This window comes from Thalassophryne amazonica, chromosome 7, assembly GCF_902500255.1.
Source record: "Thalassophryne amazonica chromosome 7, fThaAma1.1, whole genome shotgun sequence".
Classification (NCBI taxonomy): domain Eukaryota; kingdom Metazoa; phylum Chordata; class Actinopteri; order Batrachoidiformes; family Batrachoididae; genus Thalassophryne; species Thalassophryne amazonica.
Genome location: NC_047109.1, coordinates 29,494,545 through 29,511,056, shown reverse-complemented (window position 1 = coordinate 29,511,056; position 16,512 = coordinate 29,494,545). Strand labels below are relative to the sequence as shown.

The 16,512-nt window shown below is 44.5% G+C and overlaps 1 protein-coding gene across 1 annotated transcript in view; it reads right to left on the bottom strand.

Moving 5' to 3' along the window:
- Nucleotides 1–16,512, bottom strand: part of tsnare1 (T-SNARE Domain Containing 1) — a 426,977-nt gene that overhangs the window by 127,424 nt on the left and 283,041 nt on the right. The window contains exons 3-4 of the mRNA XM_034173593.1: nucleotides 7,843–7,920; nucleotides 2,162–2,231 (exon numbers count right to left, since the gene is read on the bottom strand). Coding sequence (XP_034029484.1) covers nucleotides 2,162–2,231; nucleotides 7,843–7,920 — 148 coding nt within the window. The remainder of the gene's footprint in view (nucleotides 1–2,161; nucleotides 2,232–7,842; nucleotides 7,921–16,512) is intronic.

Genomic DNA, 16,512 nt, shown 5'->3' with positions numbered 1-16,512 from the left:
GTACCAAACTATGTTTGGTCAGTTATCGCAGCATTTTTTTTTAAGAATATACAATGATTTGCTTGCTGATTTTACCCATTTCACGCTCTTGTTATAAGACAGTGATTGTAGCAATTTTTTTTTTTTATTTAATCAGGGTTATTTAATGGCCCCTTTATGAGTGTTTGTCTGTGACCATATGTCATCTACAGAGGAACAGACGGAACATATTTGTATTGCCCGGTTGATAATTGCGGTGTTTTTATATGGTGTGTGGCTTAATTTCATTTTAAATATGTCCATCTCCTTCCTCATATCAGGCAGGTTCCAGCAACTTTCACAGGACTGCGATTGTAGCTCAGTGGTAAAGTTTCTGACTGGCAATCAGAGCTTTTGGAAGGCGCAGGTTTGAATCCCGTGGGTGGTGTGTAATTTTTATTTATTTATTTATTTTCAGCAGCTGCCCAAGGTGTAACCACATTATTCAGCTGCTGGCAGTGTGTTCCCGTGTGCATGAACCGTCACATCGGCATTGTGCATGCCTGCCCATCGACACGATGTTTTGTGGTTTGATCAAACAAGCTGTTTCACCAAGAGTTGCCCTGGAGTTGTACGTATTTGCACTATGTGTGAAGGGGCAATTACACAAATCACCTTGCACAAAATTGCTGTGTAGTATGTGATTTTTTGCCTTTTTGCACATTTCACCATGAAAATGGGGCTTTATCTTTTTTCCTGAGTAAAAGTTGCGCCTTTTTTCTATATTTTAGAGCTCATTAATGCAGAGTCTCCCTGGGAGCAAGTTTAATGGGAAGGACATGTGCACATCACAACATGTGCTGTTACTTAATGTAACAGCGCATGCGTAATGCACAACATACTGGATGTTATTTCATGCAGAGGTGAAGCCATCACATGTCTGAGATGTCCCACCCTGTTAGTATTTTCTATAATTCCAGCATTGGCAGGTATATTATGCAGACTTATAAACCCCGCAGAGATTGCGTAAACATAATTAAAATATAGTAAATGCATATTAATAAAGAATATATATACTTGAATTTGTTAAGTTGTCCATTTAGACCAGTGTTTCTCAAACATTCTCAGACCAAGGACCACTAAATCTAAATCCTGTGGACCAACTAATTCCACCAAAACATCGTAACTTCCTGAAATATCCAAAAACAGCAGGTCTCCTTATTACTCCAGCAATATAAACACCTGTACCAGGACGATGCACCTTGCCAATTGTGCTAGAGGTTTCATTTAATTTCCTTTTAAATGATCCTGTCTTAAGCCACTGATCCATTATGTCAGTTGATCATGCTGATCATTTTTTACAAAATGTTTTGTTGCAAAAAGGTCTTTAAAATGGTCAGCTGTACTTGCATGACAATACAGCCATTCAAATTGAAATTGTTTAATTTACACATTGTCAGGTTTTGTGAAAATAACGATTCAAAAACAGTTATTTTCCACTGGCCATCAGACTGTTAAACACCACTTAATCCCACTTTCCTGCCATCCGGACTGTTGGTACAGTTTGACGAAAACTTGAGTGTAATACTACAGACACTGCTGCTAACTGTATATTTAATTATTTTTATACTGCTTTTAAATTTAGCTCTATTTGCACTAATTTAGAGATATATTTTTATCGGTAATTATAACTTGTTCCAGTTTTTGCTGTGTGCTCCGGTAGCCAAGCAACGGCATTTCATTGCCAGACTCACTGTTATGTTTTTGTGCAATGACAATAAAGAAAGTCTAAGTCCAAGCGTTCTTCTTTCACCAGTACATTGTAGATCTCTAGCAGGTTTCATTTGGTTTACCTCGCAACAACATTCAGTATAATCTTCTTGTGATGAACAACGTTTTTGGAGCACAGTCTTCTTTGTGTTGGTATTTCTTGCCATGCATTGTACCTCATAATTCACCTTGTTTTAATGCATTTCTTGGCCCATTTCAGGTTTTCCAGACACCATTCCTCCAAACAAGCACAGTTCTTTAGTATGTGACTTAAATCAGGACTCTGTAGTCCAGAAGTGATTGATGTAATTTTAAACTGTCTTTCAGAAAGGTATTTATAACCCTAAATTTACTACACTGAGTTCAGGCCTCGTCCTGTCTGAATTGAAAGACGTTGGTGAATTTAATACTAAAAGAACATGATGTTACTCACAGAATCTGTCGCAGCTCTGTGGTGTCTTTTGATGTTCCCAGTGACTGAAGACTCTTCTCCAGTGTGACAACTGGAAGAACAAATGAACAATGCAAACCTTAAGAGTTTGTGCTGAAGAGCAACTAATCCAATTCAAAATCCCAGACTAATTTACAAATAAAACAGCCTTTTCCCAATGTAAAAACACCACATCAACAATTCCATTATGATTGCTTTGTGCACTGGATAGTGACCAAATTGAAAATGGTGCAGATAATATGACACTTATCATTTTAAGATGCAAAATCCTAAACTCAAATATTATTTTAAATCTGTTTCTTTTCTAAAGGATCTAAAACAAAAATGTGATGCTACATGGGCAATAACTGAATATAATTTAAATTCTCAAATTTATTTTTCTATTTTTCACAGTGATATGAACAAAGGAGTATTCAGGTACCAACAAATTTCAACAAAGTGATCATGTGCATCAACTGTTGAATGAAGTTGGAAATGTTTCTCTATATTTATTTATTTTAACACTTCACACTTCACCAAGACACCCAAACAACCCAGAAGAAGTTATAGGCTTCTTTGGTTGTGACTGGAGAAACTGTGCATAGTGCATACAGTTGTGTGCAAAGGTTTGGGCACCCCTGATAATTTTAATGATTTTCCTTTATAAATCATTGGTTGTTTGGATCAGCAATTTCAGTTAGATATATCATATACTGTAGCAGACAAGTGTGCAATAATTCTTTAAACAAAATTAAGCAGGTGCATAAATTTGGGTACCCCAACAGAAAAAAAAAAAAAAAATACATCAATATTTAGCAGATCCTCCTTTTGCTGAAATAACAGTCTCCAAATGCTTGCTATAGCTTCCAGAGTCTGGATTCTGGTTGAAGCCATTTTGGACAATTCTTCCTTACAAAACATCTCAGGTTTGTTGGTTTCCGAGCATGGACAGCCCACTTAAAATCACACCACAAATTTTCAATAATATTCAGGTCTGAGGACTGAGATGGCCATTCAGAACATTGTACTTGTTCCTCTGCATGAATGCCTTAGTAGATTTTGAGCAGTGTTTAGGGTCATTGTCTTGTTGAAAGATCCAGCACCCGGTGCAACTTCAACTTTGTCACTGATTCATGAACATTGTTCTCAAGAATCTGCTGATACTGACTGGAATCCATGTGACCCTCAACTTAAAGAAGATTCCCAGTACCTGCACTGGCCACACAGCCCGACAGCATGATGGAACCACCTTCAAATTTTACTGTAGGTAGCAAGTATTTTTCTTGGAATGCTGTGTTCTTTTTCACCCATGCATACTTGCGGAACATGCATACTACTACCCTTGTTATGTCCAAATAACTCAATTTTAGTTTGTTTCATCAGTCCATAGCACCTCATTCCAAAATGAAGCTGGCTTGTCCAAATGTGTTTTAGCATTCCTCAAGCGACTCTGTTTGTGGTGTGTACACGGAAAAGGCTTCCTCTGCATGACAGCATCATACAGCATCTCTTTGTGCAAAGTGTGTTATAGTTGAAGGATGCACAGAGACACTATCTGCAGCAAGCTCATGTTGTAGGTCTTTGCAGCAGGTCTGTGACTATGACTGTCCTCACCATCCTTCGCTTCAGCTTATCTGAGATTTTTCTTGGCCTGCCACTTCAGGCCTTAACTAGTACTGTGCCTGTGATCTTCCATTTCCTCACTATGTTCCTCACAGTGGAAACTGACAGCTAAAATATCAGAGATAGCTTTGTGTATCCTTCCCCTAAACCATGATGTTGAACAATCTTTGTTTTCAGGTCATTTGAGAGTTGTTTAGAGGCTCCCATGTTGCTAATCATTAGAAGAGTTGCAAACAGGGGAAACATTTGCAAATGGCCAACTTAATTACCCTTTCTCATGATTGGATTCACCTATGTAAGGAGGTGAAGGGTCAATGAGCTTACCAAACCAATTTTGGGGTCCAATAATTAGTGCAACATGTATTAAAATCAATAAAATGACAAGGGTGCCCAAATTTATGCATCTGCCCAATTTTGTTTAAATACTTATTGCACACTTCATGTAAACATTAGAAATGTCATTTCACTTCTCAAGTATCAGGGTGTTCATCTGCTATGTGATATATTTAACTGAAATTTCTCATCCAGACAACCATAGATTTAGAAAGGAAAATAATGAAAATTATCAGGGGTGCAAACTTTTGCATACAACTGTATTTTTCATTTTGTCTCACCAGTTATATAGCTTCACGATGAAGTGGTATAGAGGAGGATTTTCTTAAAAAGAAAACGAAAGTTCAGCTCCAATTTGCCATAAGGTACATCTGAGATTCAAACCTAGATTTGATGTTTTGGTGAGAGAAAATCCTCCTCTAGTGCAGCAGATAACAGAATATTTGCAGAGGAATCCTTTAAATCCGGTTACAAGCACCAACGTTTGACTGTGTATACCTTTTGGTACATAAATGGTAAATGGACTGCATTTATATTGCGCTTTTCCATCTGCATCAGACGCTCAAAGCGCTTTACAAACAATGCCTCACATTCACCCTGATGTGGGGTAAATGTGAGGCATATTTTAGAAAAATAATGTTCGCCATTTGAATTTTCAATAGGGGGCCAAGTAGGGGTCAATTGAAAAACTGCATAGGGGTAAAAAAAAAATGTTCCAATCATATTGAAAGCTATACCACATTATGTGTCTGATCACAAAGATTCCAAAAAGGTATAGTTTGGACTATCTGTGACTGAATGTTCTGGAGTTATGGGGTAAAAACAGCAAGCATGGTGACAAAGGTCACTTTCAGTTTGTACAGGGGTCAAAAGATAACGTTGCTCCAATTATGGTAAAACATGATGCAAATTATTGGTTGAGTTAGTAGGATTTTAAAAGGGAATAGTTTGCGCCATGTGTCATGCTTAGTTATCGTGTTATATGTCACATGTCATAGAATCCAATGGACGTCAACATTGTTTGACCTTTACTTTGGAGACCAAACATTCAACACAGTCAGAACTATTCCATTTGTTAATCCTATTAGTTCAACCAATAATTCAACAAACTGAAACTGACCTTTGTCACCATTCTTGCTGTTTTTATCCCATAACTCCAGAACATTCAGTCACAGACAGTCCAAACTATACCTTTTTGGAATCTTTGTGATCAGACACATAATGTGGTATATCTTTCATTATGACTGGAACATTTTTTGACCCCTATGCAGTTCTTCAATTGACCCTTACTTGGCCCCCTATTGAAAATTCAAATGGCTAACGTTATTTTTCTACAATATGTACCAAAAGGTATACACAGTCAAATTTTGGTTCTTGTAACCAGATTTGAACAATTCTTACAGTTATCTGCTGTACTACTCTGCTCCACTTGAGTTTAAGGAAGTTAATATCAGAAATTAGTTTTTTTTTTTTTTGTATTTGAAATGGTAAAAACAAATTCAAATGTATGAAATACCATGTGTTCCACTACTTTTGGACACACACACACACACACACACACACACACACACACACACACACACACACACACACACACACACACATATATATATATATATATATATATATATATACACACTACATGTATGTGTGTGTATTTCTCTCTGACAGGGTACGTGTTGGTGCGTGATATTCTTGATATTCGTGGAGCATGTTTTTGCCTGTCAAAAAATCTTCCACGAATGTCACACACCACCCTCATTTCGTCTCACGTCGTGAAGGTCGCAACTGAGCATATTGATCCGTCTTGATGAGTAGTGATCCTTAATATGGTTCCTGTGATGGTTCTTGGAGCCCAAACTGTCACGCGTTATTATGACGTGATACGGAAACTGTCAAGTTTTGACACAACTTGTAACATGGCGTCACATTTCACTGCGCGCCACGACAAATCAGTTTTCTGTCACGTGCACACAATTAAACTCAGCTCCAAGTGTTGTTCCACAGTTCCTGCTGAAGCTCCTCAAGACGCTACTGCAGGTGTTCCACCTGCTGTTGTAACTGATGAGCGGGAGAACGAGTCTGAGCCAGAGGAACCAGGGCAGCGAGAGGAGACTCATGTGCAGCCAGACATCTCTGCACCTCCTCCAGTCTGGCGGAGGAAGAAGCACGCGTACAATTAAACCCTGCTGCATCGCATTCAGTTTGATTGCTGACACCAAGTCGGCTAAAAGACTAATTTCAGTGCTCTTCAGCGCACTCCTGCAGGTGTTCCACCTGTTGCATGTGCCTGATGTTTGGGAAAATGCGCGAGATGAGACCCGCATGAAGCCACACATCTGGCTCTGTCCTCCTCCTCCTCTCTGCGCCACTCCATGGCACAGAGCCCAACTATGCATGCAGTCACAAAGTTCTCCTGAAAAACTGGAGCGATCTGAATTCAGTTGGATGAATATGGGTGTGTGTGTGGAGACAATTCATCTTGTTCACAACGTGACAGAATTTAACGATGCGCTGTTACGCGCAATAGCGCGCTATAGCGCGCAACAATGCGGAACACTATTCTTGACCGTGCGTAATGGTTCCTGATAATTCTCCAGCAACACGTGCCATTAATCGTAACGTGTGGTAACAGGTTGCAGCAGTTCCTGAGGACACCTGATGCCTCTGCCCCTAATAATCACATTCGTGATCAGCGGCCAAGAATGTGTACTTCGTGGCATTCCTGACTTGTCGTCGTTATGTGTAAACGCAGCATTAATAGTGTGTGTTGGTGCGTGATATTTGTGGAGCATGTTTTTGTTTGTCAAAAAATCTTCCACGTATGTCACGCACCACCCTCATTTCACCTCATGTCGTGGAGGTAGCAACTGAGCGTGTTGGTCCATCTTGATTTGTGCTGATCCTTAATAGAGCGTGACAGCATTCTTCTCTGACGTGCGCACAATTAAACCTTCCTACACCGCATTCAGTTTCATTGCTGCAGTATGCTAAAGAAGGACAGTGACGCAAAGTCGGCTAAAAGTCCCATTCCAGTGCTCATCAGTGCGCTCCTGCAGGTGTTCCACCTGCTGCTGCTGCTGTGCCAGATGTTTGGGAAAACGAGCGAGATGAGAGCCACATCCAGCCACACATCTGGCTCTGTCCGTCTCTTCCTCCTCTCTGCGCCACTCCATGGCACAGAGCCCAACTAAGCATGCAGTCACAAAGGTCTTCTGCTGAGGATTTTGAGGAGCAAACTGGAGCGATCTGAACTGTTCAGCAGCTGATGGATGAATATGGGTGTGTCTGTGTGTGTGGAGACAATTCCCCTCATTCACAATGTGACATAACATAACAATGCGCTGTTATGCGCAATAGCACGGAACAGCATGGAACAGCACGCAAAGGAGCGGAACATTATTCTTGACCGTGCGTAAGGGTTCCTGATAATTCTCCAGCAACACGTGCCATTAATCGTAATGTGTGGTAACAGGTTGCAGCAGTTCCTGAGGACACCTGACGCCTCTGCCTCAAATCATCACATTCGTGATCAGCGGCCAAGAATGTGTACTTCGTGACATTCATGACTTGTTGTTATGTGTAAACGCAGCATAACATGCGATAACACTGCGATACAGCAACAAAAACTTAACTTCAAAAACACAAATTTCATGGATGTGCACATGCACACACTCACACACACACACATGCACACACAGAATTTCACTGAAGAAAGGCCTTTTTACCATTGGCATTGATCTGGAAGATGTTGGAGGAGGTCTCTTGAAACACATCTTGCAGTTCTGAGGAGCTGACCTGTGTGGCTTTGGAAAAAACACAATATCAGCAAACATTACTCAGTCTAGTGGAGCGTGTCGTTGCGGCAGAGAGCTGACCACACAGAGTTGGGCTGACTGCAGTGAAAGAAAATGCAGAAAATATCGAGCTTTTCACATTCATGACTTTGTATTAGCCCCTGCCTGTCTTTCTGTCTGTCTGTTTTTTGTTTGCCCATCACACTCTGTGAGAAACAATTCAAAAGGTGACATTAAGTTATTCTTAAGTGGCACAGAGCCAGACCAGTGTCATCTCTCAACTTAGAATTGATGACTTATTAACCGTAGGCACAAGTGAACATGCCGAATGAATGAGTTTATTTGTGCAAGTCTAGGACCTAGCTTAGACATGTATGCACATAATTTTGTGTTTAATATATTTATTGAACTTTTCACAATATAAAAAAAATACAAATATACAAAATAAAAAACCCACCCTAAAACAACGAACATGCATGTGGATTTACATGTATGCGCATCATTTTGGAAAGGATAACTCAACTGTTCGAGACTATTGGGACTCCATTGAACAACTTGGGATATGTGTCAAAATCTCTATCCGGGAGGAACAGCCCGAAAATGACCACACCCTTTTTCATCCCGAGTATTACCTCAAATACAGCTGTTTATTGCGTAGCTGGGATCCATAGCTGCCAAGTGCTGCAAATGCAAGGGAAGTGATTGCTGCAGAAACCCTAACACCGAATGAGCATAATCTTCATATCTGGATTTTGACGTGTTTGAAAAAGGAACAGAAATGTGGTGTTTTAAGTGGTATTTTTGGCTGTTGGAAAATTTGCCTGAAGATCTTTAAAACATTTAAGATCTGTGGGTACTGCTGTCTGCTAAAGAAACAGGTTTTGTTTTGTATTTTTCACTTCAAATCAATATTCCATTGATAACAGGATGACTGAAAATAGAATTTCATTATATTTGTCCAAAATTAATATTCTTTTGATGTATGGTAATAAGTTGACCCACTTATTTTAGCCATTTTCTCAAAATATTAAAATGGAAGTTTTACACTTTTCTATGACCCTCCCAAACATGTACTGATCATTCTGAACATTTTGAATACCTTAGAAAATCTATAGCTGCTGCATTTTTGAAAATACAGCTGTATTTGAAGTAGTTCTTGGGATGAAAATGGGTGCTGTCATTTTTTAAAAGGGCGTGGTCATTTTCAGGCTCTTCGTCCCAGACAGAGATTTTGACATATATCCCAAGTTGTTCATAGTCGAGAACAGGTGATTATCCTCTCCTGAATGATGTGCATACATGTCTCAGCTCGGTCCTCTGCTCTCATTTTAATGTGCAATTTGTCTTTCTGTTTTCTTCTTCATCCTTTTGTTGAAATGGTGGATCGAGTATGTTTAGCATACATCAGCGTGGGATATGTATAACCACTGTGCAATTTGCTGAGATGATGTCAAAAATATCACAAAGGTAGGGATAAGGAAACTTTAATGTACATATAAATTGACTTAGCTGGGAATCTGTGATGAAGGTAGAGATTGTGTTGTTTCATTCCATCAGTGTTAGAAGCACTTCACCCATTGATGCTATCTGCTGGAAATTGTAAATCAAAAAGGTATCCATATATTGACTCCTCAAAATGCCTGGAGGAACATTTTCTTCCTCTTGCAAAAACTCCTTGGCTAATATTTATGCCATTAAAATATTGCCAAGCTAAGTTGTGTTTGGTGAGTGCCTGTGGAGATACAGTGCCACTAAACGCCTGCCAAAATGCTTTTAGCACAGCGAAGGACATACAGTTCCCCCAGAAAGTATTGCAAGAACAAGACCAATTAATCTGTTTATGTGTTTTACTTAAGATGCGCGGGTCTGGAACACACAACCTGTGTTGTGTTTCAATAGCCCGACAACCAGCCCGGCTATGAATTGGGGCAGATACTGCCCTCCATTTTGGAGTGAGATTTCCCACTCCCAAATGACCAATAGGAGAGCAGCGCTCGCACCACACCCCCAAACATATCTAAAGTGAGGCTGACCAACGCTGACCTCAGCGTCTCAGCCGCCAACCAATCACAGGCTAAGAGAGAGGGGTCAGTATTTGGCCTAATTCAGGGCGTTTCACACATGAAGACTGCTGTAGATGTTAAAAAGGATAAGCCAACATGAAGACCAAAAATACAAGAAAAGCAAACTGTTTTGAAGCTGAGAAGAGATTGTCTGAGCATAGCCAGAACAGCAATTTAACATGTCCCCAAAAAAGAAAGAAACCATTGACATCTGAAGCAGATTTAACCCTATGAGGTTGAATGATGTGTGGGGGTGTCCAGCAAAGTTTTTGTCATGCTTCTATTAACATATCAGTGAAGGAACAACAAAGAGAGGTCATTCGATCACTTCCTGATTCTAAAACGTCAGCTTAAAACTTGACTCTCCCATTAATTAATTAATTAATTGTGGGAGGAACCTGGAGCACCTGGACAAACCCACACAGAGATGATGATAACACACAAACTAAACACAGGAATGGTGGGAATTAATTCCACAGCATGTTTACTGTGAGGCATCAGTGCTAACCGCTAATCCACCATGATGCAATGTTTGTTTGCAAAGCCAAGAGAACAGCATCTCCACCTGCCTGGAGGAGTTCATCTCTAACAACAGATGCCTCACCCTTAGCAGCTTTAATAATAGTTCCTGAAATAATTTCAAAATTAGATAAAATGCATAATTTCCAGGCAGCATAGTGTCGTAATGGTTAGCCCTGTTGCCTTAGGGTTTGCTTCCCAACAGGCCCATTTTTATGTGGATTCTGCATGTTCTCCTCTTGTTTGTGCAGGGTTAGCCTGTGAGTCCAAACTGACAGTGCGTGAGAGTGAGAGTGATTGATTTGACAGCCCTGCCATGCTGTCCAGGGTCTACCTTACCTCTGACCCAATGACCACTGGGATAGACTCTAGCACAACTGTGACCCTTAATCAGTTTGAGCTGTTTTAGAAAATTAATTGTTGTAGAGAAGCTTGAATCTTCGACTGGACTGGGTTGCTTGACGCGAGGACGTTTCGCTTCAAATTGCAGAAGCATCCTCTGCTAAAATTCTTGCTCTGGTAGTCTGACTTCTGTCTTGACCCTTGCAGAGAAGAACAAACAGAAGCCACAAAAGCTGGAAGGGGGTCTGAGACACGGTTTGTCCCCTGTTTACAATGGGGTACTCAGGCCAAAGCAGTTTCAGTCTTTTGTTCATGGTAATGAGTCATTCACGTCATCAGGAAACTCGTCAGGAGAGGCATCAGGAGAGGCATCAGGAGAGGCGTCAGGAGAGGCGTCAGACCCATCGTTAGGAGGGACAGCTACCCTGTCATTAGGAGGGTGCTAACTAGAGCACAATAGGTGCTGGCTTCTGTTTGTTTTTCTCTACAAGGGTCAAGACAGAAGTCAGACTACCAGAGCAAGAATTTTAGCTGAGGAAGCTTCTGCGATTTGAAGCGAAATGTCCTCACGTCAAGCAACTCAGTCCAGTCGAAGATTCAAGCTTCTCTACTATGGAAACCACCTGGATAACTGAGAGCCTAAACAGAAAAATGAATTGTTTGATGTTTCATTTTAACCTGTTGCTTATTTTGAGCCTAATTTCACATGAATGGTCATTTGTTTCCCTTGGGAATTCTTGCAACACTATTTGTGTGCAGTCTGGGTTTAAAATTGTCATTTATCATAATGCTGATGGAGTTCTTTGAGATATTGGCAGATTCCGTTGTTTTTGAAAATAAATGTGCTGTAGATGAGTTGTGTCCACCACAGAGGACTCAAATCCATTCCTTGCTCTTAAGATGATGTCAAACCTCTATTAAAGTTTAATTAATTAGCAATCATGCTGAGTACAAAAATCAATATTTACAGTATTTCCATTAAAATGTTATGTATTGCTATAATTAATAGATGTAGAAATTGAATGAAAACCAATAAGTGGGTACTAGGGTGGTCCATAAAAATGGTCAAAATGTTTTTTCAAAAAACTTCAAGTCTCACCCTCTAAATTTGTTGTACCTAACATAAAAACACATCATGTACAATTTCATAAAACTCTAATAATTTTACTGGTAGCACACAGCCCTTAAAGATTTTGCTCGCAATAACTTTGTCATATACGAGGTCTGTCCGTAAAGTAACGGTCCTTTTTATTTTTTTCAAAAACTATATGGATTTCATTCATATGTTTTTACGTCAGACATGCTTGAACCCTCGTGCGCATGCGTGAGTTTTTCCACGCCTGTCGGTGACGTCATTCGCCTGTGAGCACTCCTTGTGGGAGGAGTCGTCCAGCCCCTCGTCGGAATTCCTTTGTCTGAGAAGTTGCTGAGAGACTGGCGCTTTATTTGATCAAACTTTTTTCTAAACCTGTGAGACACATCGAAGTGGACATGGTTCGAAAAATTAAGCTGGTCTTCAGTGAAAATTTTAACAGCTGATGAGAGATTTTGAGGTGATACTGTCGCTTTAAGGACTTTTCACGGTGTGAGACGTCGCGCAGCGCTCTCAGGCGGCGTCATCAGCCTGTTTCAAGCTTAAAACCTCCACATTTCAGGCTCTATTGATCCAGGACGTCGTGAGAGAACAGAGAAGTTTCAGAAGAAGTCGGTTTCAGCATTTTATCCGGATATTCCACTGTTAAAGGAGATTTTTTTAATGAAAGACGTGCGGGCGGATTGCAGCGTCGGCTCGCAGCCGCCGCGACGCTCCGCCACAGGAAAAACACCTCTGTTGGAAGCCTTGAGGACACGTTGGAACATCTCCAGCTGATAAACAATTTCTCATATACTCACTCCACTGAAAGCCATCAAAAGCCAACTGGATTTTACAAATGTGTTGGGGAAAGTGAGGAATACGGACCCACAACAGGGGGCGCAAATGAACGGACAATGAAGAAGTCAAATAACAAGGTTTTACTGTTGTGAATTCGCACAACAAACACAACAGATCACAATTGTAAAAATAAACCAATTCCACTGGTGTCGTGTGGGCAGGCTCGACGATAGGAGACGTCCGTCCGAGTCGAACCGGAACCACCCGATTTCCTCTGCCACCGAACCCCGGGAATACTGGAGCCGCCAAGTCCCGAACTCCCAGGTGGCCACTGCCTCCGCTCGTCGGATCCGGTACTGCTGGCGAGGAACAGAAACAGTCAGATGTGGGTGCGGCTGCACCCACCAACACGTAGGGTGGAAACACCACCTCCACCTCTAGTCACAAACAATACTGCAGTGTAGGGTACTTATCCGATATGAATCTAGTTCAGTCTTCAGCTGTCTTAAGCACAAGCAAAAAGGTTATTCCTCAGAAATGAGATGACTGGCTGAGTGCGTTACCTTCCTGGTAGAACGATATCTCGGCAATGAGATGGAGATGCCGTCCAGCTGATATACCCCTCAGCTGATGGATGTCAGCTGTTTCAGGTGATGGGTGACGGCTGTCACCTGGGCTGCTCCTGTGAGGCGGCAGCGCCCTCTGGTGCCTGGAGCCCGCACTCCAGGCGGGGCACCCTCTGGTGGTGGTGGGCCAGCAGTACCTCCTCTTCAGCGGCCCACACAACAGGACCCCCCCCTCAACGGGCGCCTCCTGGCGCCCGACCGGGCTTGCCCGGGTGGCGGCGGTAGAAGTCGGCCAGGAGGGCCGGGTCCAGGATGAAGCTCCTTTTCACCCAGGAGCGTTCTTCGGGGCCGTAACCCTCCCAGTCCACCAGGTATTGAAAACCCTGGCCCATCCGTCGGACATCCAGAAGCCGGCGCACGGTCCAAGCCGGCTCGCCGTCGATGATCCGGGCAGGAGGTGGCGCCGGACCGGGAGTACAGAGGGGTGAAGTGTGATGTGGCTTGATTCTGGACACATGGAATACAGGATGGATCCGCAGTGAGGCCGGAAGCTGAAGCCTCACTGCGGCGGGATTGACGATTTGGAGGATTTTATACGGTCCTATGTATCGGTCTTTGAGTTTCGGGGAGGCTACTTGCAGTGGTATGTCCTTGGTGGATAGCCACACGTCCTGCCCGGGGCGATACGTAGGGGCCGGGGTCCGCCGCCGGTCTGCATGGGCCTTAGCCCTCGCCCGGGCCCTCAATAAAGCAGAACGGGCGGCACGCCACACCCGACGGCACTTCCGCAGGTGGGCCTGGACCGAGGGCACACCGACCTCTCCCTCAACCACCGGGAATAATGGGGGCTGATACCCCAAACACACCTCAAAAGGGGAGAGGCCGGTGGCTGACGACACTTGACTGTTGTGGGCGTACTCGATCCAGGCCAGATGAGTACTCCAGGCCGCCGGGTGCGCGGCTGTCACACAACGTAGTGTCTGCTCCATCTCCTGGTTCGCCCGTTCTGCTTGCCCGTTGGTTTGGGGGTGATACCCGGACGAGAGACTGACCGTGGCCCCCAGTTCTCGGCAGAAACTCCTCCAGACGTGCGAGGAGAACTGGGGACCGCGATCGGAGACGATGTCTGATGGTATCCCATGCAGCCGGACGACGTGGTGGACCAGGAGGTCCGCTGTCTCCTGGGCCGTTGGGAGCTTCGGGAGGGCCACGAAGTGGGCCGCCTTGGAGAATCGGTCCACTATCGTGAGGATGACGGTGTTTCCCTGGGACGGCGGGAGGCCCGTGACAAAATCCAGGCCGATGTGAGACCAGGGGCGATGAGGTACGGGCAGCGGCTGTAGCAAACCCGAGGACATGCGGTGGTCGGCTTTGCCCCTGGCGCAGGTGGTACAGGCCTGGATATAGTCCCGGACGTCGGTCTCCAGGGATGCCCACCAGAAGCGCTGCCGGACGACCGCCACGGTTCTTCGCACCCCAGGATGACAGGAGAGCTTAGAACCATGACAGAAGTCCAGGACCGCAGCCCTAGCTTCTGGTGGGACGTAGAGCCTGTTCTTCGGCCCGGTTCCGGGGTCCGGGCTTCGTGCCAGGGCCTCCTGGACGGTCTTCTCCACGTCCCAGGTGAGGGTGGCCACGATAGTGGACTCCGGGATGATGGGATCCGGGGGATCCGACGGCTCCGTTTTGACCTCATCTTCATGTACCCGGGACAAGGCATCCGATCTCTGGTTCTTGGTCCCGGGACGGTAGGTGATCCGGAAGTCAAAACGGCCGAAGAACAGCGACCAGCGGGCTTTCCTGGGATTCAGCCGCTTGGCGGTCCTGATATACTCCAGGTTCCGGTGGTCAGTGAAAACCGTGAATGGCACGGACGTTCCCTCCAACAGATGTCTCCACTCCTCAAGAGCCTCTTTCACCGCAAGGAGATCTCGATTGCCGACGTCATAGTTCCGTTCGGCCGGGGTCAACCTGCGGGAAAAATAGGCACACGGGTGAAGGACCTTATCGGTCTTCCCACTCTGGGACAGCACGGCTCCTATCCCTGAGTCCGAGACGTCCACTTCAACCACCAACTGGCGACTAGGATCGGGCTGCACCAGAACGGGTGCAGACGAGAACCGACGTTTCAACTCCTTGAACGCGGCATCGCAACGATCCGACCAGGTGAAGGGGACTTTTGGAGAGGTCAGGGCTGTCAGGGGGCTAACTACCTGACTGTAGCCCTTAATGAACCTCCTATAGAAATTAGCGAAGCCGAGGAACTGTTGCAGCTTCCTACGGCTTGTGGGTTGGGGCCAGTCTCTCACCGCCGCAACCTTGGCCGGATCAGGAGCGACGGAGTTGGAGGAGATGATGAACCCCAGGAAGGACAAAGATGTGCGGTGGAACTCACACTTCTCGCCCTTCACAAACAGTCGGTTCTCCAACAACCGCTGTAGGACCTGACGTACATGCCTAACATGGGTCTCAGGGTCCGGAGAAAAGATGAGTATATCGTCTAGGTATACGAAGACGAACCGGTGCAGGAAATCCCGCAAGACATCATTAACCAACGCTTGGAAAGTCGCGGGAGCGTTGGTGAGACCGAACGGCATGACCAGGTACTCAAAGTGACCTAACGGGGTGTTAAATGCCGTCTTCCACTCGTCTCCCTTCCGGATCCGAACCAGGTGATACGCATTTCTAAGATCGAGCTTAGTGAATATTCGGGCTCCATGCAGGGGCGTGAACACTGAATCCAACAGGGGCAACGGGTATCGATTGCGAACCGTGTTCTCGTTCAGCCCCCTATAATCAATGCATGGACGAAGTCCGCCGTCTTTTTTGCCCACAAAAAAGAAACCTGCACCCATCGGGGAGGTGGAATTCCGGATCAACCCGGCGGCTAACGAGTCCCGGATGTAGGTCTCCATTGATTCGCGCTCAGGCCGTGAGAGGTTGTACAGCCTGCTGGACGGGAACTCACTGCCCGGAACCAAATCAATGGCACAATCATAAGGACGGTGGGGGGGAAGGGTGAGTGCCAGATCCTTGCTGAACACGTCGACAAGGTCATGGTACTCCACCGGCACCGTCCCCAGATTGGGCGGGTCTCTGACCTCCTCCTTAGCCTGGGAGCCGGGAGGAACCGAGGAACCTAAACACGCCCAATGGCAGGTCTCACTCCACTGCACCACTACCCCGGACGGCCAATCGATCCGGGGATTGTGTTTTACCATCCAGGGGAACCCTAAAA